Source organism: Heterodontus francisci, chromosome 25, assembly GCF_036365525.1.
Source record: "Heterodontus francisci isolate sHetFra1 chromosome 25, sHetFra1.hap1, whole genome shotgun sequence".
Lineage (NCBI taxonomy): Eukaryota > Metazoa > Chordata > Chondrichthyes > Heterodontiformes > Heterodontidae > Heterodontus > Heterodontus francisci.
The window spans coordinates 25,829,006-25,852,567 of NC_090395.1; the positions used below are offsets into that span (position 1 = coordinate 25,829,006).

Here is a 23,562-nt window from a genome sequence, read left to right on the forward strand (position 1 = left end):
CTTTTTCATACCAAGCATTACTTTGTCCCAATACAAAAGTAAAATACTGCAGATGGTGGGAATCTGAAAAAAAAATTGCTGGAAATACTCCAGTTTGGCAGCATTTGTGGAGAAAGAAACAGAGTTAACGTTTTAAGTTTGTGAGCTTTCATCAGAACTGGGAAAAATTAGCAATGTAATTGGTGTTAAACAGGTGACGTGGGGGAAGGTGGGAAAAAGAACTAAAGGGAAGGTTTGTGGTAGGGTGGAAGATGGAGATTGAATGACAACAGCCCATCTCAGACCCTCTCGTTTTTCCCACCCTCCCATGTCACTTGCTTAAAACCTATTACATTGCTAACTTTTCCCAGTTCTGATGAAAGGTCACACACCTAAAACGTTAACACTCCATCTCTCCACAGATGCTGTCAGACCTGCTGAGTACTTCCAGCATTTTCTGTCTGTTACTTTGTCCCAAGCAGGCTCTTAACTCTGTCAGTCTTGAATATTGCTGTTAAAGCTCTTCTAGCACCTTTCTGCTTGGTGATATTCCTTTCACCTCTGAAATAAGCACTTAGTTACTGCTGCTGTGAACTATTCTGTTTAGTTCCTCTCATCATACACCTGTTACTGCATTCTTTTTAGTATTTTGAAATCAAAATTCATCGCACTATATCATGCTGTAATTCATTCTTTCCTGGGTCCGCAGCGCAATGGAACTTCTTGACTTTTCAAACAAACATACAAATTAAGAGCAGGAGTAGGCCAATCAACCTGATGACTCCACATTTCCACCCACCCCCTTGCTTATCAAGAATCTATCTACCTCTGCCTTAAAAATATTCAAAGACTCTCTCTTCCTCAAAAGGCAGTGGAAGCAGAATTCCGAAGACTCTCAACCCTCAAAGAAAAAAATTCTCCTCATCTGTCTTAAATGGGCACACTCTTATTTTTAAACAGTGACCCCTAGTTTGAGATTCTCCCAAAGGGGCAACATCCTTTCCACATCCACCCTGTCAAGACCCCTCAGGATCTTGTATGCCTCTTGCTGTTCTAAATTCTAGCTGATACAAGCCTAGCCTGCCCAATCTTTCCTTGTAAGACAGCCTGCCCATTCCAGGTATTAGTCTAGTAAACTTTCTCTGTACTGCCTCCAACGCATTTACATCCTTCCCTAAATAAGGAGACCAGTACTGTACACAGTACTCCAAATGTGGTCTCACCAATGCCCTGTATAGCTGAAGCATAACCTCCCTACTTTTGTATTCAATTCCCCTCGTTTTAAATGATAGCATTCTATTAGCTTTCCTAATTATATGCTGTACTTGCATACTAACCTTTTTGTGTTTCGTGCATTAGGACACCCAGATCCCTCTGCATCTCCAAACTCTGCAATCTCTCACCATTTAGATAATGTGCTGCTTTTTTTCATTCATCTTGCCAAAGTGGACAATTTCCCACTTTCCTACATTATATTCCATTTGCCAAGTCTTTGCCTACTCACTTAATCTATCTATATCCCTTATGTCCTCTTCACAAGTTACTTTCCTACCTATCTTTGTGTCATCAGCAAATTTAGCAACTATACCTTCTGTCCCTTCATCCAAGTTATTTATATAAATTGTAAAAAAAATTGAGGCCCCAGCACAGATTCCTGTGACACACCCCTCGTTACATCTTGCAACCAGAAAATGACGCATTTATGCCTACTTTGTTTCCTGTTAGCTAGCCAGTCTTCTATCCATGCCAATATATTACACCCTACACCGTTTTTAGTTTCTGCAATTACCCTTGTGGCATCTTATCCAATGTCTCTTGGAAATCTAAGTACAACACATCCACCGGTTCCCCTTTATCCACAGCACCTATAACTCCCTCAAAGAACTCCAATAAATTAGTTAAACATGATTTCCCTTTCACAAATCCATATTGACTGATTACCTTGAATTTTTCTAAATGCACTGCTATAAAGTCTTTAGTTTTCTCATGTCTGTGATCTTTTGGGGAATAACTTCAGTGCTGCCTAATTACTGCTTGGTTTTACTCTTTTGAGCCCTATGCTGAAGATCTTGGCCCTTCAGATTTCTCAACTTTAAGAAAACACATTTGGGAATTTCAGAATTTACAGTACTTTTACTCTCAAGAGGAGGGAGTTCTAATATCCATGAAAATAAACAGAAGACCCAGAATCTGCACAGAAAACTGAAGTGTGGTAGTCAAATGCTGGCATAAATTCTGTGCCAGAATCCAAATCTGCACTGGTATATTTGCACTTCAGTAGTGAAGATCTTGTCAGGTAAGTGTACAATTCAAATGCCTTCAGGGAAACAACTCTTGGTTGTAGGTGATTAAGATTTCACTGGTCAAGTGAACTAATGGCGGTTCAGGAGAAGTGTGGTTATGTAACTGACGTTCCCAAAGCAATGATTTTACTACTTCCATGACCCAGCCAGTATCGAGCCCAATATTTCTGGTCCATGCTCCTTATTTAATTTGTAAGGAAAATGGGTAGGTCAGGAAGAGAAGGCGATCAACTGGTTTGGGACACGAGATTAATTTGCTGCTTGTTGGACTTTTTAATTGTGGGGATTCTGCCACAGAATTCGGGTACATGACTGTCATACTTGTTATTTCTGGAAGATATGTTTCTGTCAGTAATGTTTAAAGTTATTACAGATGGGCTTAATAACCAATGTTGGGAACTATCAGTTTTGGCTATCCTTTTCTGTGTGCGAAACATATTGCTTATACTCGTGGCCCAACTGGGTTAGAACATCACAGACCCAGTCCTTATTATTGAAGATACTGTGTAAATGTAGACTCTCCAGACACATGGAACAAAGAATCTTAACAAGCCTGGCATTTGGGCCTGCTAGTTCTACAGGCATGCATAGATTAAAATACCAAATGAGTTTTTCCAATGGAATTGCCCTTCAGTTGCACCAAGCTTTTTTTAGTTTCTACTTCATATAGATATTCTTACCCTGATCTATCTTTCCTCCTATTTCTCCCCTCTAAAACTTGCCCAGTGTGAAACACAGGCTACTCTGTCTCCGAGAGCAGCCCAGCTTAAGACTAAAGCATAATGGTCATGAAAAAGACCACTACCTGGACATAATAGTAAGGTAGCCTCATATCACCATCATACTGACTGGCCCACCAGTACAACGAGACACCTGGATGGGGAGGAGGAGATTACATGGTAAATGTTGCAATCGTTTTGACCAGAATACCAGAGCAAGCAAAGCTTGATGAGGGTATTCATTTTGAGATAGTTAAAATTCACATGGGGATTGTATTGTGATCTCATGTTCCTTTTCCCTCCTCTGCTCCCCTTCTTTACCCCAACTTTTATTCCTAGACTATAAAGTGGATAGGAGAAAGTGAAGAATTATCTTCACTCCTCTGAATAGTTGCTTAGTGGGAGCGCACACTAATCTGAGGAAAGAGCCAGTAAAACTGTCCAGCCTTATTGTGTTCAAACCTGGGCACTTAACAAGTGATGAGTTAACTAAGGTATTTAAGTTGAAATTGAAATTCCAGCTTCTCAAAATAAGCGCAACCCTGCTCATCAGACCACCATATTGATAGTCCTGTATGTTGGTTTGAGACCACTACAACTAAATTACACACCGTAATCATCCAGCATATGTGATCATTTGATGGGAGTGAGTATTAACATTTTCAGCGGTAGAAAAGCTACTGATATATCGGTAGGCATTATTGGTACAGCTACCTCCACCGATCCCCCAACTGGATGAAGATGACATTTGGTGAACTGGTTGGGAGTGTAATTTTTGGTCTGCTGTCTTGGTTGGGTGCTGAGTATTCAGTCCTGATACAAGGTCACCTGGTCTTATGTGGATGTATAGCACTGCAGTAGTTGAATTTTGATAAATCAAGCAGAATGTTGCTGGTTCAGGATATTCAAGATAGGATATCATTCCTGGCAACCCAAGTAGCTAACCAAACACTCAAGTAGGTGATGTATCCTCATAAAAGGGCCCTTCAAAATCTGACTAATCATATTCCCTGAAAACTGAAGAAAAGTCTCTTGGGGGATTAATTCCTGCATGTTCTAGTTCATCGGATGATCATCCAGGTGAAGAGATTACATGCGTTCTAATTCATCTCTAGGTTATTGGGGTAAAGGCGAAGGGTTAATTCTAATTGTTCTTGGACCTCACTACTTGTAGAAGACTAGTTTTTAAAAAGGAGGAATATTTTGTTGTACTGTCCTTTCCCTGACTGCTTTTGACCATTGAAAATGACAACTCTGTTCCACAGTTAGATGGCTTGCTGCAAGAATAGCATCCAGTGCATCCACCACAGTGAATAGGAAAGATTTCCCAATTTTGGTAGCAGGACAAGCACTCCATGTGTGCAGTCCATAAGCCTTGTTGCCTGCGGTGTTTACAAGAGGGTGTGGAACACTTCCATTGTGATGCACAAGAATCATAATCTGCATTCTGCACTCCATTAGTGGGGTTGAATAGGTAATCTACTTGATTAAAATTATGAAGGGGGCAGAATAGAGTAGCATTAGTGTGGGTTTCTATCTGTTTATTCATTAGGTATGAGACCGTTTCCCATATTAGATACTGTCATTCTTGTGGCTTGAGTATCAGCCAGTGGGGTGAGTGTACTGCATGTCTTAATGTCTTTGTTTTGAGATGAGGGCAGCTGTGCTTGCGCTAACACTTGAATTCTTACTAACTGCGATGTCTATAAATTCCAGGTGGCTTCACAACATTCTACCTTTTATTATTCAAAAAGAAAATCAAATGTGGATTGAAGTGTGGATCACAATGGCATAATCTTGCTTTCTGCAAATGCTGTGAATGGGCCGCTAATGGGGATATTGGTTTAACAGGTTTGCCTGTAAGAACCTACCTAAGGTGTTTCTGCCTGTTGCTTTCTCTGGAGGTGCACATGGTTTGTGGAGGATAATTAGTTGAAAGTATGTTTATTTTTTTTTTATAGCTTCCATTTTATTTTGAAGTTATACTCTACATATTCCTTGTCTCTCCCCTCTTACTCGCCATTCCCCCCCCCCCCCCCCCCACCAAAAAAAAAATCCATGCCCTGCTTCGGTAGTGGGGTTCTTGTACATAGCTTTCCATTTTGTGTTTTTTATGTTCCTAGTTTTAACAAGTTCAAAGGTCTGAACTGCTCTTGATTTCTTAACACAATGTAATGTACACGCTCTTCTTGAAATTGATAGACTTTTGATGCAGGGGATTTGGAAGATTTCCTGTTTATATATTGGTCCATGGAAGGGAAGTTGCATAATCCAGGGTAAATCTCTTAAAGGGACAGATGACTGTATTGATTATCCCATTGTATCACTTTATTTTTCCCATGGTATGTGGAGGATAACTTTTTTTCAATGATTGAAGGAAACTATACCTTATGGTGAGTAAGCTATCTTTCTTTAATAGAACAGTGTCTGCAAATTTCTTACTGTTGGTGTCTACAACTAAATAGTTTCTTAGCAACCATGACCTTTAAAAGAACTTTTTTGCCAACAAATCAGCTGGAAATCAGGGGTTGAAAAGTTAGATGTAGTTTGAAAACAGACATGCCAATATGTTTAGGTTGTCAGGCCATTGCAGATCTGATATTACTGTTTCAGTACCGAATTACTGCTGCTAGATGTCATATGCATAGGATACTGAGTGGCAGAAATCTGGTACTACAACAGAAGGTCACAGTTTTTCAACCAATTCATAAGATATTGGAGGAGTATTTTTCTGCTGGTCTAAACTCAAAAATAGAAACACCTAGGGCCTTGACCAGTGGCATTTTCAACCCCTGGAAAGCCTTCATATACCCTCCTGACATTATTCTTTGTTATGTCATGGTATGTCCAGGTTGTCTGTGCTGCTCCCCTTAACCTTGAGAACAAATCTGGGCTGAAACCTTCATCTCCTGGTCAGACTTCAGGCAGTGTGTGCTATGAACGCAATGGGGTAAGATTGGATTTTGTCTTTCCAGGTAATAAATGATCTTCAGGTAGGTCGCCCATAAAGGCACTTGAGTTTAGGCATGCATGCATACATCAGCCAGATTGTTTGTTATAAATTTAGATGGCTCCTATGTTGTGGGTAACCTCCCAGCCCAAATGAAATTCTATACCTCCGTAACCTTAGTCCTTTTACTCTTAGTCTTGCTGTGTGCTATTTTGGGCTCTCGTCACTTGGGTAGTGTTTGAAAAATATCCCATGTGCAATTAACTTTAATAAATAGTTTAGCCTTTTCTAAACTTTGTGAAACTTCAGCCTTTAAAAATCAATGTATATAATGAAGCAAAAAGATCAGTTTTGTTTGACAAAAGCATGGAAATGTACAAATGTAGCTTTGAGGAATCAGTTAGGTTCTACCACTGCAGAAACAGTGGCTTTAAGCTACATTCCTTCAGTGTGTTGTGTGCATGCTCTTTAAAACAGTCGGAAGATTTGCCACCTTTTTGAAGTTTTATGCAAATGCTTATTTCAGTCCCTGAAAAAAATGGGATCCTTAACAGAGCCTTACCAGCATTGATTTCAGCATCTTTACCTGCAGATGGAGCCTTATCACCAGCAAGCTCCAAGATGTCGCCCTCTTTTGGTTTAAGGGCGAGGTGTTTTGTTTTTTGAAAATAAGCTGTACATAGAGGATCAAAAGAGACATAAGAATTCCTGGATACCAGAGATGCACATGGATGCTGATACCTGACTTTTGTGAAAGAAGATGCATGTTCTGATAGCATGTGATGCTATTATCACAACAGCTTGTGTTCCATTCTTTTGTGCTGAGATGTCTTCTGCCTTGGGTTATTGGGCAGTTTTTCTGGCCTCAGTTGTCCCTAAAGAAGTGCACAAGACAAAACTATAGCAAAACTTTTCATTTTTCTTTTTAAACAATAGAAAGAAACAGACCTTCTATCCTTTTATGGCCAAGGATAATTCCACTTTAATTCCTGTTGTCTGATTCTAGGAGCAAGACTGACGTAAAGAATCTGCTGTCAGCTCATTTGAAAGGGCTTCCAGTGGGAAAACACTTCAAAATGGTGTACTTTGAAAAGATTGCCAGTTGTTTAGAGTGAATGGTTAGCTTCCATAAACCTTAAAAGCTATATACTTCAAATCCTAACCCTCTTGGAGCACGTTAATTTGTCTTGTTCTGATCCTAAGGATTGAGTATCTATCTGACACACAGTTCTCTTCTCTGGTTCTATTATCAAAGGCAGCCGGGGTAATTGTAAAGTGCATTTTAATGATGGCTTGTTTTTATACGTGATTCAAGAATTGTGTCTGCTGTAGATTAGTGTATTGCCGATACTCATCCCAGTTGAAGATGTTGATCTCTTGTCCAGTGACTTAACTTGAACAAAATGTCAGCAACAGTGGATTGTAAAATGTTTCAGTGTTTGGCAGTATGCAGATTGCATAACCTAAAACTGAATTCTGCATTTGCTCATCACATGATTTCCTTTTATATTGTGGTTAATTTCCATTGCAAGTAATGAATTGGTTTCCTTGCCAGAAGGAGGATTCTCTTTCTTTTCCCCCCCCCCCCCCAAAAAAAGTTACTTTTGTGGATTGTTCAATAGAGAATTTTTTTTAAAGTTAGTCAATAATGCTCCATACCTAATAACCCATCGTAACAGTTTTGATACATATGAGCTATTGTGATTCCATGTTGTAAGAAAAAGATAAGCTAATGAAGTTATTCACGTTGCTGAAATTTCATGTAGTCAGGGAAGAGGTTTCTGAAACACTGTTGTATTGACTCATGCTTTATTACCATTACCTGAAACTGTGTACGGGAAGTACTGTGCTTCGGGATTTGAAATTTAACCCTTCAAAATTTCCTGGCCAGTTACATGGTAGAAATGGGAAACTAATTGGACTTCAGATGTAGGGTATTGCTGGATATTGTCTGTTCAACATCTGAAGTTTTTTTGCAACAAGGGTGAATATGACTGCCTTGAAAAAATTTTTATTAAGGATTTGCCATTTCTACTTGATGCTTTCGCATTTTCCTAGAATAATCAGTTTGTTTCTGCATTATCCTCCACATACCATGAAAAAGTCTAGCATATTTGTTTAAATCAATTCTCTTCCCAAGTATGATTGTGTCCTGCATAGAGTAACCATGTGTTGCTATTCCGGTAAATAAGCCACCAGCATTGTGTTCAGTTTTGTGTTCAAATTTTTTCTTGAGTTTTATGACATTTCCGTTCCTTGCCAAGTACCAGTTTTAAAATTTCCAACTACATTTCTTGGGTGCCATTTGATAGATTATGGCTGCACTTTGATGTGTTCAGGAGAGGAGTAAACAAATGGAAACCCTTTTTTTTAAGGGAGGGCTTTGTTAGTTTTGTAAGGATTATGATTGTTGAAGCAGGATTTCCTTTGTGCATTTCTTAGACTATCATGAGAACGTTAACTACCTATTAACTTGATGAAACATTAAGGAGTACACATTTGGTTTGGCTAAAATCCTTGTGAATTGCTTTTTATTGAGGACTGTATTGGTCAAAGTCAACTTTGGGGGGGGTGGGGGCGGGGGCAGGGAAAGGCTGAGTCAGCACTTGACCTCCTTTAGAACTGATGGGCATAGGATTTGAGATGCCTGCTATTTTCCCCACTGTGGTATCTTTAGACTAGGCTACATACAAGTTCCTAATCTTGTCAATGATGGAAGTAGCAATGAGGATTGCCATAATGTGCAAACATGAGTTTGTAGAGCTGGTTATAATGTCTGCCCATTTCATGGATACAGCACATTAATCTCCGCATTGGTAATGGGGCTCGGGACTAGGTACTTGCCTGATTCATAACTGTAGTACTATTCATTGGAGGTATTGTATATTGGGTTGCTATAACCATGAGAAACTAAACTTAAAATGCCATCCCACAGTTTGAAGGAATGTCTGAATTTGATGCCAGACACTCCATCTAGTTCACTATTGTCTTCTAGGGAATGAAATCTGCTGTCCAGGATTTTGATCCAGTGACAATGAAGGAACAGTGATATATTTCCAAGTCAGGATGGTGTGACCTTGGAGGGGAACTTGAAGGTGGTGGTGGATTAACATTGTCATAAATCACAGAATCCTGCATTTTCAGCCAACATCCCTGGGTATGGGCTGACCCACCAGAGGTGGTGAAGGCAGAGTGGTATATAGTCAGGAGGGAGTGGCTCTGGGGGGAGTCACTATTGATTCCAGATCCCATGAAACCTCAGCATCAGGTCAAACCTGGACAAGAAAACCTTTTGCTGATTATCTGAGGGAGGGCAATAAATGGTATTAAATCAGTACTCTGTTTACACCACTTCAAAGAAGCATTGAAGGGAGCAAGGGTGCAGAATGTACTCTGGATGGGGGATGTCCATCACCAAGAGTGGCTCAGTACCACTTCAGTTGACTGGGTCCTGAAAGACAGCTGCCAGACTGGCCTATAGCAGATGGAGCGAACACCAGTGTGAGAGGAGAACCTACTTCATTTCATCTTCACCAATCTACTTGACACATCTGTCTAACAATATTGGCAGGTGTGACCACCATACAGTCCTTGTGGAGAAGTCTCTTCCAGCACGATGGAGGTGTCATCCGTATTAGTGTGACACTACCACTGCTAAACGGGATAGATTTAGAACTGATCTAGCAGCTCAAAACTGAGCATCCATGAGGTGCTATAGGCCATTAGCTGAGGCAGAGTTGTATTCCACAGGTTGTAACTCATGGCTTAGCATATCCCTCACTCTACCAGGGGACCAACCCTGGTTCTATGAATGTGGAAGAGCATACCAGGAGCAGCACCGTGTACCATAAAAAGTGGTAATCTGGTGAAACTACAGCACAGGACTCTCTGCATGCTAAACAGTGGAAGCAGAATGCTATAGATGGAGCTAAGTAATCCCATAACTAACTAATCAAAGTTCTGCATTCCTGACACATCCAGTCATGAATGGCAGACAATTAAACAACTAGAGGGAGGAGGAAGCTCCATGAACATCCCCATCCTCAAAGATGCAACTTCGCATTTGGGTACAAAAGACACACAGCTAAAGTGTTTGAAACTATCTTTACCTGAAGTACTGAGTGGATGATCCATCTCATACCCCTTCTGGGGTCCCCATCGTCACCGAAGCTAATCTTGAGCCAATTTAATTCATTCTGTGTTATCAAAAAACGGCAGAGCACACTGGATATAGGAAAAGCTATGGACCCTGACAACACCCTGGCTATAGTGCTGAAGTCTTGTACTCCAGAACTAACTGCAGCTCTAGCCAAGCTTTTGCTGTGTGCACACACACCATCCTACTTGGAACTATATTGCTGTTTCTTCACTGTCGCTAGGTCAAAATCCTGGAACGTCCTAACAGCAATGTGGGTGTAACTGCACCCCAAGGACTGCTGTGGTTCAAGGCAGCTCACTACCTTAAGGCAATTAGGAATAGGAAGTAAATTCTGGCCTAACCAGCGACGCCCACATTCCATGAACAAATAAAAAAAGCTACAACATCTGGCAACTACCTGACAAAGTGGAAAATTGCCCAGGTATTTCTGTTTCACAAAGAAATCCAATCCAGCTAAATTTCCATGTTGGCCTGCTCATAGCAAACTGGAAGGATTTGTTGACTCTTGTCAGGTGGCACTTAGCAATAACCTGCTCACTGCTCAATTTAAGTTCTGACAGGGCCATTCGGCTCACTGCAGCCTGGGTCCAAGCATGGACAAAGAACTGAATTCCAGAAGTGGGGTGAGAGTTACTGCTTTTGACGTCAAAGGATTTGACCGTATGATCCAAGAGAGCTAGTAAAACTGAAGTCAGTGGGAATTGGGGAAACTCCACTGGCTGGAGTCATACCTAGTACAAAAAGATAGTTGTTTGTTGAAGACCAATCATCTCCACCCCTGAACATTCCTATTGGAGTACCTCAGCAGTACCTAGGCCCGGCCATCTTAGCTGCTTCATCAATGCCCATCCCTCCATCATAAGGTCAGAAGTGGGAATGTTCGCTGCTTGTACTGTTCAGTTTCATTCACAATTCCAGATACTGAAGCAGTCCGTGCCTGCATGCTGCACCATCCAGACTTGGTCTGATAAGTGGCACAGATGTTACTTGCCACTTAAGTGCCAGGCATTGACCACCTCCAACAAGAGGGGGCCTAACCTCCTTCCCCATGATGCTCAATGGCATTATCCTGCCATCAACTTCCTGGAGGTCACCATGGACCAGAAAGTTAGCTGAACATTCTGTGGCGAGTAACACTCTCTCCTGACTTCCCAAAGTCGTACTACCATCTACAAATCATAAGTCAGGAGTGTGATTGAGTGCTGCCCACTTGTCTGGATGAGTGCAGCTCCAACAACACTGAAGAAGCTTGGTAGTGTCCAGGATAAATCAGCCCGCTTGATTGACACCCTATCCATCACCTTTAAACGTGCTCCCACCACCACTGGCACATTGGCTGCATTGTGTACTATCTGCAAGATGCACTGCAGCATCTCAAACTGGCGACCTCTACTGCCTGAAAGGACAAGGGCAGTAGGCAAGTGGGAACACCACCTCCAAGTTGGGCACCATTCTGACTTGGAAATATATCATTGTTCCTTCATCACTGGGTTAAAATCCTGAAACTCGTGACTTAACAGCACTTAACCACATGGACTGAGTGGTTAAAGAAGGTGGCTCATCGCCACAACCATCATTTCTGGGACTAAGGGTGGGAAATAAATGCTGGCCTTGCCAACTGCACCCACATACCATGAACAAATAAAGCGTACTCCCGCCCAGGCCTGTTGTCAGTTTGGCCATGGTGCTAAAAGTGGTATGACCTCTAGTAGGTAATTAACCTATGAAGTGTTTGTAGAAAGTTTCTTTTGAGGGTAGAAACAGTTCTATGTAGTTTCTCATCTGCATCAATTTTCCCATGCTGCATGTACTTCATTGCCAATAATATGTTTAAGCATGCTTCAGGTTGGCACCTTCAGTAGCATAGCAATAAATAGATTAGAGTTGTTATTCTGGTTCTGCTGTTCAGCTGTTTGTACAGTCAGCCAGCTCGTGTCTGTCTAATGACGGACTGTATTTACCAACACAGTGGAATATCCTATGTTTGGATACTTAACAACAATGATTTTTAATTCAGGCACAGCATTGCCAGAGGGATTTGGATCCATGTTTTCATGGAAATCAAAGCATTATTTTTTTTTATTATAGATACAGTACTGAAACAGGCCCTTTGGCCCACTGAGTCTGTGCCGACCATCAACCACCCATTTATACTAACCCTACACTAATCCCATATTCCTACCACATCCTCCCCTGTCTTTATCTTCCCCTACCACCTACCTATAACTAGGGCAATTTATACAATGGCCAATTTACCTATCAACCTGCAAGTCTTTTGGTGGTGGGAGGAAACTGGAGCACCCGGCGAAAACCCACGCAGACACGGAGAACTTGCAAACTCCACACAGGCAGTACCCAGAATTGAACCCGGGTCGCTGGAGCTGAGAGGCTGCGGTGCTAACCACTGCGCCACTGTACATGGAGACAATGCAGTGATGGAGCATGTTTGAATATTATTGTGCGGTGCTGCAGAATGGGATGCATTTACACCCATTGTTTCATACAACACAAGTTGTGCATTCATCTTTCTCCCTGTGGGAAGGATATGGAGAAGAAACTAGGTGTTGCCTTGTGTTGTGGGTAGGAAATGCTAGAGTTATCTTGTACCATGCAGTTGATTCAGAGTGGTAAAACATTAATCTGGTTGTCTGCAGTCAGCCTATCTCTTTGGGAAACTTTGAGGAGGGAGGTAGAGAAACTTAAATTTAGTTTGTACTTCTGATGCATGCATGGTGCACAGTTAATGTTTTACTCTAGTTTTTTCATGGAGATCCTCTTAAAGGTTTTTATCTTTATATTCCTACCCCATCCCCAAGTCTGAACCTTGCATACCCTGTAACATCCTGTGGATGAATAACTTCTGTTTAGAACTGGCTGGGGACAGTATGTGAAAGCACTTGACTTTTTTTTTTAGTTTTTATGTTTGGAGAAGTTTCTGGTTTCCACTTAGTGACCCGACAGCATGTGATAGAGATTTGGAAGTTATCAGAGGAGAGAAACAGTACTGCACCGCCCTCAATGTACAGTGGAGCTTCAGTGTAATTGCAGTGACCATGAGAATTAGACTGAGTGTAGTCTGTGCCCATTAATTCAGTGCTGCTATAGCTTTCCTCTAATTCTGAATTTGTCTAAATGCCAACAATTATCGCACCCTCATCTATATAAAATTAATACTGAATGCATTTTGTTAAATCAAATGTTTGGGTGCTATTAGTTAAAACATTTCCGTTCATTTTTTTTTTATTGGCACGGTTCGGCAATCGCCAAAGAAAACTGATTAAGTTTTCTTGTCCTATTTGTCTTTTGACATCTTGAAACTTATTAGTTCCATTAGGGTGTATATATTTGGCAGTTAACTCTGACAATATTGAAGGAATGCTGAAAGTGCTGAAAATACTCAGGTCTGGCAGCATCTGTGGAGAGAGAAGCAGGGTTGATATTTCAGATCTGACATTTCAACGGTCATAAACCTGAAACATTAACTCTTTATTTCTCCCCAGATGCTGCCTGACCTGCTGAGTATTTCCAGCGCACACGCTATTTATTTCAGGTTTCCAGTATCTGCAGTATTTTGCTTTTACTGAAGGAATGCTTAAGATTATCTTACTCCTGCTTCCTGTTGGAAGGGCATGGAAGGAGGACAGAGTAAGAACCTTTGTTATATCCCTTGAAAGGGTTCTTGACTTATAAATGGAATTCTTCTGTTGTGGGATTTTAAAGGTCCTTTCCCTGTTTATTGATACCCAGCTTACTGCATTGTAATGCTATAGAAAGCTGCACTTGGTTGCAGTTATTTCTAACAGAATGTGGTCTTGTAGACATAAAAACAAGGAATGCTGGAAATACTCAGCAGGTTTGGCAGCATCTGTGGAGAGAGAAGCAGAGTTAACGTTTCGGGTCAGTGACCCTTCGGAACTGGTAGACCTTCATATAAGAAGATCTTGAGCCTTCACTGAGGGTGGGCCCAAAGTTCTATTAAACCAGTCTTGCTCTGTGGAGGCTGTACTTTTTTTTTTACTCACATGAGGCTTTCCTGGAAAAGATTCATGGGAATAAAAGGATGCAAAACAACTTGCTTTTATTGAACTCTGTAGCCTAAACTGGACATTTTTCACCCCTTAAAGAGGAGTTTGGTTACTTCACCTTGTATGAGGGTCTATAGATTGAGTTCTCCTTGCTAGTAGGGAGTGCTGTATTCCAGTTAAATGTCTTCCCAGCTTGGAGCTACTCCGTCACACCCAGATTAGAGCACTACTTAGTTTGGTTGGACAAGCTATAGGAGAAGAAGAATCTTAGCAGATCGCATCAATCTTGTACCTCAGTTTCTTATGCCATTATTTCTTCCAGGTGGATGGGTGACCTGTTCCCAGATCTGCAAATTTAATGCTGTTAAATTTGTCATTTAGAATTGAGTGGTGCAAATGCATCTGCCCTTTTGAATATTTTCATTTGTTCTGTATCTGTACCCTTTCCAGATATGATTATGGGGAATTACATACTGCCAATATTCTGAGCCAGGCTGCCTGGCATCTTTTTACAGTTCTTATCTGGGTATTGCTTTGGAAATCTCTAGCACCAAGCCTCTGTAAGGAAATGTTGGCGCAGTAATTCTGTTTTTCTAAAATGTTTTCCATGAACTATCATGCCATCTCCCCTCTTGGCTGAATTAACATTTTTCCTCCCAATACTGGGTTGTCATTGTAGCATATTCTTTATAAGGGAAGTATTTATCTACAAAAATATGTAAAACATTTAATTGGCATGTTTAGAGCTAAACCCAAGTGTATATGGGAGACTGACTCTTGAGGAATTTTATAATTAAATCTAATATTGAGCATGTGATGTCCATTTCTGCACAGCTTTTTTTTCATTACTAATGCACTAATTTATATTTGAAAGGTTTGCAGTTGGGGGGAAAAGTTACCTTTTTCATTAACAGTGGAACAGTGTCATCTCATCAAACCCACTCATTTAAATGTCTTGCTATGTGTATCAGTTTGAGGCTAGTACTCTTCACAGCAACAGACAACTGGCAGACCTGCCATCCTGCTGGCTCTGTTTAGTGGTGTAACTGGGGGAGAATTGGAATTTTGCATTTGTATCCAAATTTTGTGTCCCTGGTTTTTTTTTTTTACATGTTAAAAGTGTTTCAAGTATTCCATTAGACCTAGGAATGTTAAACTTTGCTTATACTCCATCTTAAGTGATGAGACTATTTATTGGCTAAACAGGATTTGGATGCCTTCCCATCTGAATTGTACTGTACAGTTTATACTGTAACCTATGTAATTGCCCTATAGATGTTTGCTTTTCTTGCTTGTCCCTTTTAATCTCCACAATTTCTTGATATCTGCTGTGCTGTTTTGGTGGGGGTGGCTTAAAGGTGGTGAGGGAATGTAAAAATGTTTTAGCAGCTGATTCAAGAGTGCCATTCAAGCAGATTGACTGCTTATAAAGATGGGGTTTGTTTTGATGGGTATGAAAAATTTGGGAGGAAGAATATTTATATAGATTCCCCTGTACAAATGATTACTGCTGTCCATGTAAATGTCTTTTTAAAGGTTGAACTGGGTGTTCCAAATATCTATTTATTGAATAGCTGAGTTATACAGAATAGGAAAGTGCAAGGTTTGATCTGTGATCAATGCTGAATTAACTGATCCCAGCTGGGCAGCAGTAGTAGTGCTGTAATTGACCTCCATGTCCCTAGGTTTGGGAAATTGACTGTGGTTCCTGCTCCTTATTGTCCAGGGCAACTGCTAGAAATGCATCCACATAAACATTGAGTGAGGAGAGGATTGGGCTCAGCTGATATTCCCTGCATTTGAGTAAGATTGTTACCATCAGCCACGTTCAAATTAATTGATTTTTAAATGTAATTGGTGAAAAAGAATGATTGGGGGGATGTAGATGCATTATATTAGCTTATACTTAAAATGCCATTGCCAACTGATAGTGACAAAGGGAAAGTAAATGCCTGCCCAAAAGTTAATTTGCATCAGCCATGCATTATTCCTATGGGCTAGTTAGAGAAATGTTGCACTGTTTCATTGAGAAATCCTCAACAAAAAACTTGTTTGTTAAATTTGACAAAAGTGGGACATGTTTGAAATGTGATGTATAATCTGTACAGCAGGTCTTGTGCACCAGTAATTGGCATTTTCATGTTAACTTCTAACATTTGTTAATTTTTCAAAATTGTATTACGATAGAAACATTTTTGTTTTTTGCCTGCATGTTGTGAATTTTCAGATTCTCCAGACCCCTTATGTATTGCTATTTGCTAATTTTTGTATTGTAAGGCCAGCAAAATTAAAATTCAAGGCAGTTTAGGCAGCCCCTTAATACAGGCTCTCCTGAATAACTAGCTGGATAATATATAAATCCTTTTTTAAAATGAATTTGGCATTTAAGTGCTTTTCTCTATCCAATCTTAACAGTTTTAGCAGGAAACAGGTGGTACATTAGTGTTATACAAGTTGAGATCTTAATATTTTACTGTACATAAAGAATATGAACTACATCAAAAGCTAACTGATTCCTTTTTGGTGGCTTAGGAAGTATTTTATCTGACATACACACCTGAAGATGTTGATGGAAATGTCCAACTTGAAACAGGCGATAAAGTTTCTTTCTCCATGGAAACAAACAAACAGTATGTATGATGGTCTTATTAAATTTTGATATACTTTTTGTGAATGGACCATGTTGCTTCACTGCAAAATGTTGAAGTCCTAAGCCCAGATGAAAGTAATATTCTGAATAGATGATCCATGTACTTTTTCATGAATATGCTTACTAGTTTAGTAGTTGACCTGCTTCCTTAAATGAAGGACCAAGTATTTAAGCTGTTATATTGTCCACCCGTAGTGCAAAATTTACCTTGCCAGAAGTCAGCATTTAAAATGTCCTGAACTTGGTAAGGGGTTTGAGTTTCTTTTTATTTATTAGGGGGAAAAAATCCTGCTTGAGGTAGTGCAGCAGTTGTCATAGCGTTTAGTTCAAATTTATTTTCATCATGGTTGTTCATTGAAATCTGCTTCAAGATTTGATGAGTCAATTGCTTTTTCCCTTTTTAAAGTGTCACAGTTCAGCTTTAGTGTTTAGATCTTGGCTTGATGACCAAAACTTGTCTATCAGACTGCATATTACACCTCACCCTCCCAAAACACAGGCAGCTGTTACGCTAAAATGGTCTTGAGCCAAATGCACTGAATGGATTATAGTTACTCTACCTTGTCTTACCCTGTGATTTAGCACCCACCTAAGAAGATGGGAATATTACCCATCAAGCACAATATACCTGAAGTTTGTGGACCCAGCCATACAAGTCCTGGCCAGATCTGAATGGTCTGGTTAGTTCTCAATCAATCTGTCCAAATGGACCCACCATAACAATTTTTATGTCCAACATTAGTATGTCTATGTATTTGCATTACTAAAACCTGTAGTTTCCACTAACTAAAATGTAGACTTAAATTATTTTGCAACAGTTTATACTAGACACTTGAGCCACTGATGACTTCTTGCAATCTTGCGTGCTAATTGTCTTATTTTGGATTATCATTCCAATAGACTTAGCTTGTTTAGTTTCCTATATGGATCGGGCATTAGAAATCTAAAGTTTGTGTTTAATATTGCGACCATTTCATTTGTCAGGAAATTGTTGCCACGCTCCTTTTTGGAAAGAGGCAGTACTCTTTGGCATCAGTTATTTGGAATGCAAATGCTGTAATTAAAGATTTTACCAGTCTGAGTAGTTTTATTTGGTAATACAATAAGCAACTTAGCAACCACTAAGGAACTTTGAATTGTGCTCTACATTTCTTATGGATCAAAGTTTATCATACTATTGTTCAGGGAATTAATTGGTTGCTGTGCTCACCTAAGCATTAACTCACAAGATCTTGGTGTGTGTATATATGTATAGTATTCTTGATTTTGAACAGAAGCTCATCCTTCACATGTACAGCCCTTGTGTTCCATATGTGGAACTTCCTTTCTTGCATGTGCACATTCTTTGTATTGGCTTGTTCTCAGTTCCTTTTAAAAAGGTTGGTGTTATTCCAGAAAAAAAACATTGTTTAATGTCCTAGAGATGGCAGAATACACATGGTGTGATGGTGCCAAATTCTGAATGGGCCGTGACCTGTTGCTTTTTCTTCTTTTGGATGTTGGACCTTCATATGTGAAGGCTGAACTGCATTCAAAATCAAGACTGTGTGCGCATGAGGAGTCAATGACCGCAAATGGGATATTGTATAGAATGTTCCCATATATTAGCTGGCATCAGTGTCTGCAGGTTACTGTGAAAAGTCTGTTGCACTCTTCCCGTGCATTTGCGTTTCTAAACTAACAGATTACACAAACACATTTGCACTAACTACAGATGCTTTTGTTTTTTAGTACTGGTGCTGTAAATGCTCACAACATTGTACTGGTGAAGAAGAAACCGGGTCGGTGTCAAGGTGTCGTTTGTGCCATGAAGGTATGTGTCCTCTTTGGACTGTTCATTTTCTTGAGTGAGATAGAAATATTGATATTTGGAGCGCTGGTAAATCTCCATTGAAAGGAAGACAACAGGTTTGGCCATACTTGGCCTAAAATTACATGGGCAAAATAGTGGAGGAATTCAGTATGTTTGTAGATTTCAAAAAATGTAAGGACTTTTGGACTTTAATGATCAGAATCTGTAAAAACATGTTCTTTAAGTTATCCACTCGTCAATTTCTGTGCCTTTTTATTTTGAGAAGCAGCTCAGGGACTGGATTGATGTGGTTTTCTAAATGTTCCTAGATTTGAATAAATATTTAATGTAGCTTTAATGTAGGCACTGATGATACAGGTTCCTGTTCTTGGCCGAGACAATATTATCAGAATCATATTGAGTTTCTGTTAGCCTCAGTCTCAGTGCCCTGGACTTTGAAAGAAGAAACGTAGTGATCTGTGCCAAAGAAACCAGAATAGGCATATGTATCCTCATTGAATTTCACAAACCACTTTCTGAATGTGATGCTTTTTACATTGAATTAGGTCATAACCATTTTTCCATTGTATAAAAAGATGTCGATGCTGGTTTGCAGTTAGTTAGCAAAAGGAGATTGCATGTTTTGTTCAACCAACATTCATACAAGTTGACTTAAAATCTGAACTGAGCCACTAGATCAGAAAAATGCCATCCTGTACAAACTTTGTAATCTGCAACTTGGGCCTTAAATTGTGTGTAGACTAGACATAGAAATACATTTCAAGGTGCTCTGTTTATGCTAATTCTTTACTCATCTTTGTAGGAAGCCTTTGGATTCATTGAAAGAGGTGACCTTGTGAAAGAGATCTTCTTCCACTATAGTGAATTCAAGGGAAACCTGGAAACCTTGCAGCCAGGCGATGATGTGGAATTTACTATTAAAGAAAGAAATGTAAGCAATGTAGCCATGTCCTGTGAGTAATTAATCTAATTTGTTTCAGGAAGTATGAAAATACAAGAAGAATGATGAGCTAAATGTCTGCTCACTTAGCTAGTGTGCTATATTCCCTACGATAACTTAGTTGTGTCCATGTACCTATGGTCTACAGTTTCCAGGATTTGGCATGGATGCTGCCTTAAGGACACCACATATGCTTGTCTCCAGTCATCCTACATTATGCTGGTTCTCTAAGCTGTTGTGATGCCCTGATGAATATTTTCATGGCCTCTGCCTCATTTGCAATACTCTTGGGTAAAAGGAACAGAGGCAAATATTTTCCACCATGGACCTGTTTTGATTTTGCTAGCAAAATTTGCTTTGCATTCTGCAGGTAATTTAGCCAAGCTTTTAGTCTTATGTCACTTAATAAAACCTGAAATTTCTAATTACCCGTTCTTTATTTATCAAGTAAAGTTTAAACCCTAAGTGAATTTAAGGGGAAGTTAGATAAGTACATAAGAAAGGAATGGAAGGATACTTGAGATGAGATGAAGTATGGTTGGCGAAGACTCTTGTGGAATATAAATAACCAGCATAGACTTGATGGTCCAAATGGCCTGTTGCTTTGCTGTAAAATGCTACTCAGAAGATCTTTTCAGAATTGTAGCTTAGCGTAATGTGCAACATTTCTAAGTATTACTGTTTAGCAATTTTCAGTGGTTTGGCCACTTGCTACTCAGCCCTTTATCAGGTGGAAAAGGAATCCAAATCCACTGATACTAGATGTCACTGTTCCCAAAACACTGTGTGTGGAGGAGAAAGATGTTATCCTTTTATGCATAATATGGATTCATTTTCTTTAAGCTCTGGTTTTGGACCTATTTTAAAGCAAGAACTGCATATATGTAATCTGTGGTCAGGTTCCTTCTCCGTTCTTCTCGTATATACGTTACATACTGTCATACTGATCCATCAAGCGGAAAGGTCTTGGATCTCAACCTCAGTCTGTGCTAAGTTAGTTGTTCTGAGCTGAGTAGTGGGGTGCATCATTAATTCCCTTCCTTGGAAAGCTGGGAGGGAGAAAATCAGCATTTTCCTGTTACTATCTAGCAATTCTTGTTGGAATGCACATATTTTTGAATTTTGACTTGAATGGAATTGGGTTTGGCTGTGACATTCCACCCCCCCCCCCCCCCCCCAAATCATCAAAATAACCTGCTGATTTTTGCTATATCGGTTCACGCAAGTGGCTGCTTCATGAAAACGTGAGCCTGTCATCTCTGTCGAGAAGAGCAGGAAAACTCTATATCCAGGAGCTCTATTATGCATGGACTTGGGTCAGAATTGATGGTGCAGGAGAAGATTGGGATGAAAAATCCCTTGCCTTGTATTTGGTTGCAAGGTTATTTTAGAACCCTGCAGTCACCAGTCTGTGTATTCAGGATTTGCTAGCCCATTCTGAATGGAAGAGATGGACAACAGATTTCAAAAACACTTCGAAATTACAATTGTGTCCCTCCTATTCACCTTTATATTTACATAGTGAAAATATTAATTATAATATCTTTCAAACGCAACTTCTGTATTTCCCAACTTTGGACTATAGTTCAGACTGTAGAAATATAATACTGGACAACACAATACATCTGCTTTCCTCCTTGTGATCACTAGGTCCTACCAGCTTTCCAAGAACTATGTCATGCTAGGCCCCCCACTTGCCAAGAATGGGGCACATTAATTTTGTCATGAACATTAATTTTAAACTGTTACCAGAGCGAGGGGAGGACTTGTTGAACAGATCAGTCGATGTTGGAAAAGACATTTGCATATTAACAAATGGTGTTTGGAAGGACAAAGCAGCTGTAAGCTGACATTCAACCCACAATGAACTTTTGATCACCAGACATTGAAGGTGGGGAAGCTCACATGCCAGGTTGACTGCTAAGGTGGCCAAATACACAAATGGACATGGTCAACCAGCTAGTCACATGACTAACCTGCTGGGCAACCTGGGTTTTTTGAATTTGTACAAAGAATTTGGGCAGAAAGCGGTCTTCTCATGTACTGAGAAGATCTCTCTCTCGTCTGCTCCATCTTTTTCTCAAGCTTCTGAATCCATTGATGAACCCCAAGAGAGAAAAGTCTTCAATGAACAAGGTTTAAGAATGATACTGGGCCCAACGAAAAGCAAGATCTACCTATAATCAAGGACTCTACAGTGAGCTCGAAGGACTGTAACAACAACTCTTCAGATATTGCCTCAAACCTTTCCACTTTATTTTTCCTTTTGCATATGTGTATCACGTATGCGTGCTAGTGTGGGGTGTGGCTTGTATCCGTAGGCCTTAACCTAATTAGAATTTAAGTTTAATAAATTTCAACTTTTCTTCGTTAAACCTAAGAAAGCCTGTTTGTGCTGGTTTCTTTGCCTTATAATTGGAAAGCAGCGGACGAGGATTCACCAAGGGGGAGCTAAAAACATGTGTTTAAAATTCAACTCTGTTATGGTAAGACCAGGTGAAGGCTGAAAGGGAACCCTTAGACCTCTTTCTCACCTGGTCATAACAACTAATGAACAGATTGAGTAATTAGCATTCTTTTCCTTGTCTGTTCAAGCTAAACAGGGGTTGCAGTAGTATGAAATATAACTGTATAGTTCAAATGCTGTCGTGCCTGCAATTGCATGTAGAATTGCACATAACTGTAATTCAACTTTTGTAAGTGTTCACTTACTCAATTGGTGGGATTCTGCAGTGCTCAATTACTTCAAAAAATGTTCTTTATTTTCAGTCTCTCGCTGTTAAAGCCCCCCTACATTTTAAGATGGGGATGTCTGATTTCAAAATGTAGCAAGTTCTAATTTCAGTGTGTTTTCTGTTGGAAGCACACTGCTTGTATTCAGTGGCTCCTTGTATGGGCACTTCATTTTACACGCATGCAATAAATAGTTAAGCTATCTGGCTTATTTTTTCAACTGTTGGGGAATGAGTTTTCAAGTAAAAGACCATTAATAAAATGATATTTCCTGTATCTTCTATTGTTTCTCCTAAATCTGGCAGCATAGTCATGTACATCAGATTACCATAAGTAAAAACAATGTTTATACGTGCTTTTGATTTGAGAAACTTCTAAAATAGCTGCTTCAGTAAAAACATACAATATCTAGTCTTGTAGCTGATGCTTTTTTTCTCTTTCTAGGGAAAAGAAGTTGCCACTGAAGTGAAACTGTTACCTCAAGGAACTGTTATATTTGAGGACGTTAGTATTGAGCAGTTTGATGGAATTGTCACTAAAGTTATTCCAAAAGTATCTAGTAAAACTCAGGTAAATAGCCTACTGCAGACTTTTCCGGTGGTTATTTGTAAGATAGATGTACAGAGTACTGTTAGCGGTATCGCTTGGAGTTTTGCCTGCAGGATTGAATAATCTGCACAAGCAAGTGTTCCCTCTCTAGTGGCAGAAGAGTGGCAAAATGGCCAATTTGTTCATGTCTAATGTGATCATAACCTTGTTCGTAAATGAATGGTCGAAACCATGGTTGGAGGGAATTTTATAAAACTATTTAAAGTATAAACTTAAAAAAAAATTGAAATGTAACTATTGTTTATGCAATTAAAACAGGAGTCAGGGAGAAAAATCTCAAGTGCAAATGGTGAAAGTCAGACCATGCAGAATAGTATTGCAACAATAATCATTGTAAGCACAAGTACATAATGGTCAAACACCCAAGTCACGAATAACTCCTTGCCATGACTAAGCAATCTGACTGGCTAATCATATGGCCATTCCTAATGTTTTTGTAGTCGTCGTGCTGGCTACTGGTAAGGTTTGACAAACTTGACTGAGTTTTGCTGTGGATTAATATTGTTAATGGCAGTGGGTGAGGGGCAGTTGCTGCACTTTGGCTGGTCTTGGGTCGTACTGTAATGGCTCACTAGTCCCTGGTGACCATTTCTGGGGTAACCACCATTAATGGTTTTGAGATCTATGGTCTGTGGGAATAACGTGACCGTAAGATTGCTTTTGTCATTGGTTTGTGGTATCC

The 23,562-nt window shown here is 39.8% G+C and overlaps 1 protein-coding gene across 3 annotated transcripts in view; it reads left to right on the forward strand.

The window, feature by feature from the left end:
* The window catches only part of csde1 (cold shock domain containing E1, RNA-binding), a 129,058-nt gene that overhangs the window by 46,081 nt on the left and 59,415 nt on the right, over window positions 1-23,562 (forward strand). For 2 of the 3 annotated variants that reach the window (XM_068057002.1, XM_068057004.1), the window contains exons 5-9: window positions 5,853-5,951; window positions 16,668-16,765; window positions 18,517-18,598; window positions 19,401-19,529; window positions 22,716-22,841. In XM_068057002.1, the coding sequence (XP_067913103.1) occupies window positions 5,853-5,951; window positions 16,668-16,765; window positions 18,517-18,598; window positions 19,401-19,529; window positions 22,716-22,841 (534 nt within the window). The remainder of the gene's footprint in view (window positions 1-5,852; window positions 5,952-16,667; window positions 16,766-18,516; window positions 18,599-19,400; window positions 19,530-22,715; window positions 22,842-23,562) is intronic. The other variant, XM_068057003.1, reaches the window with a different exon arrangement.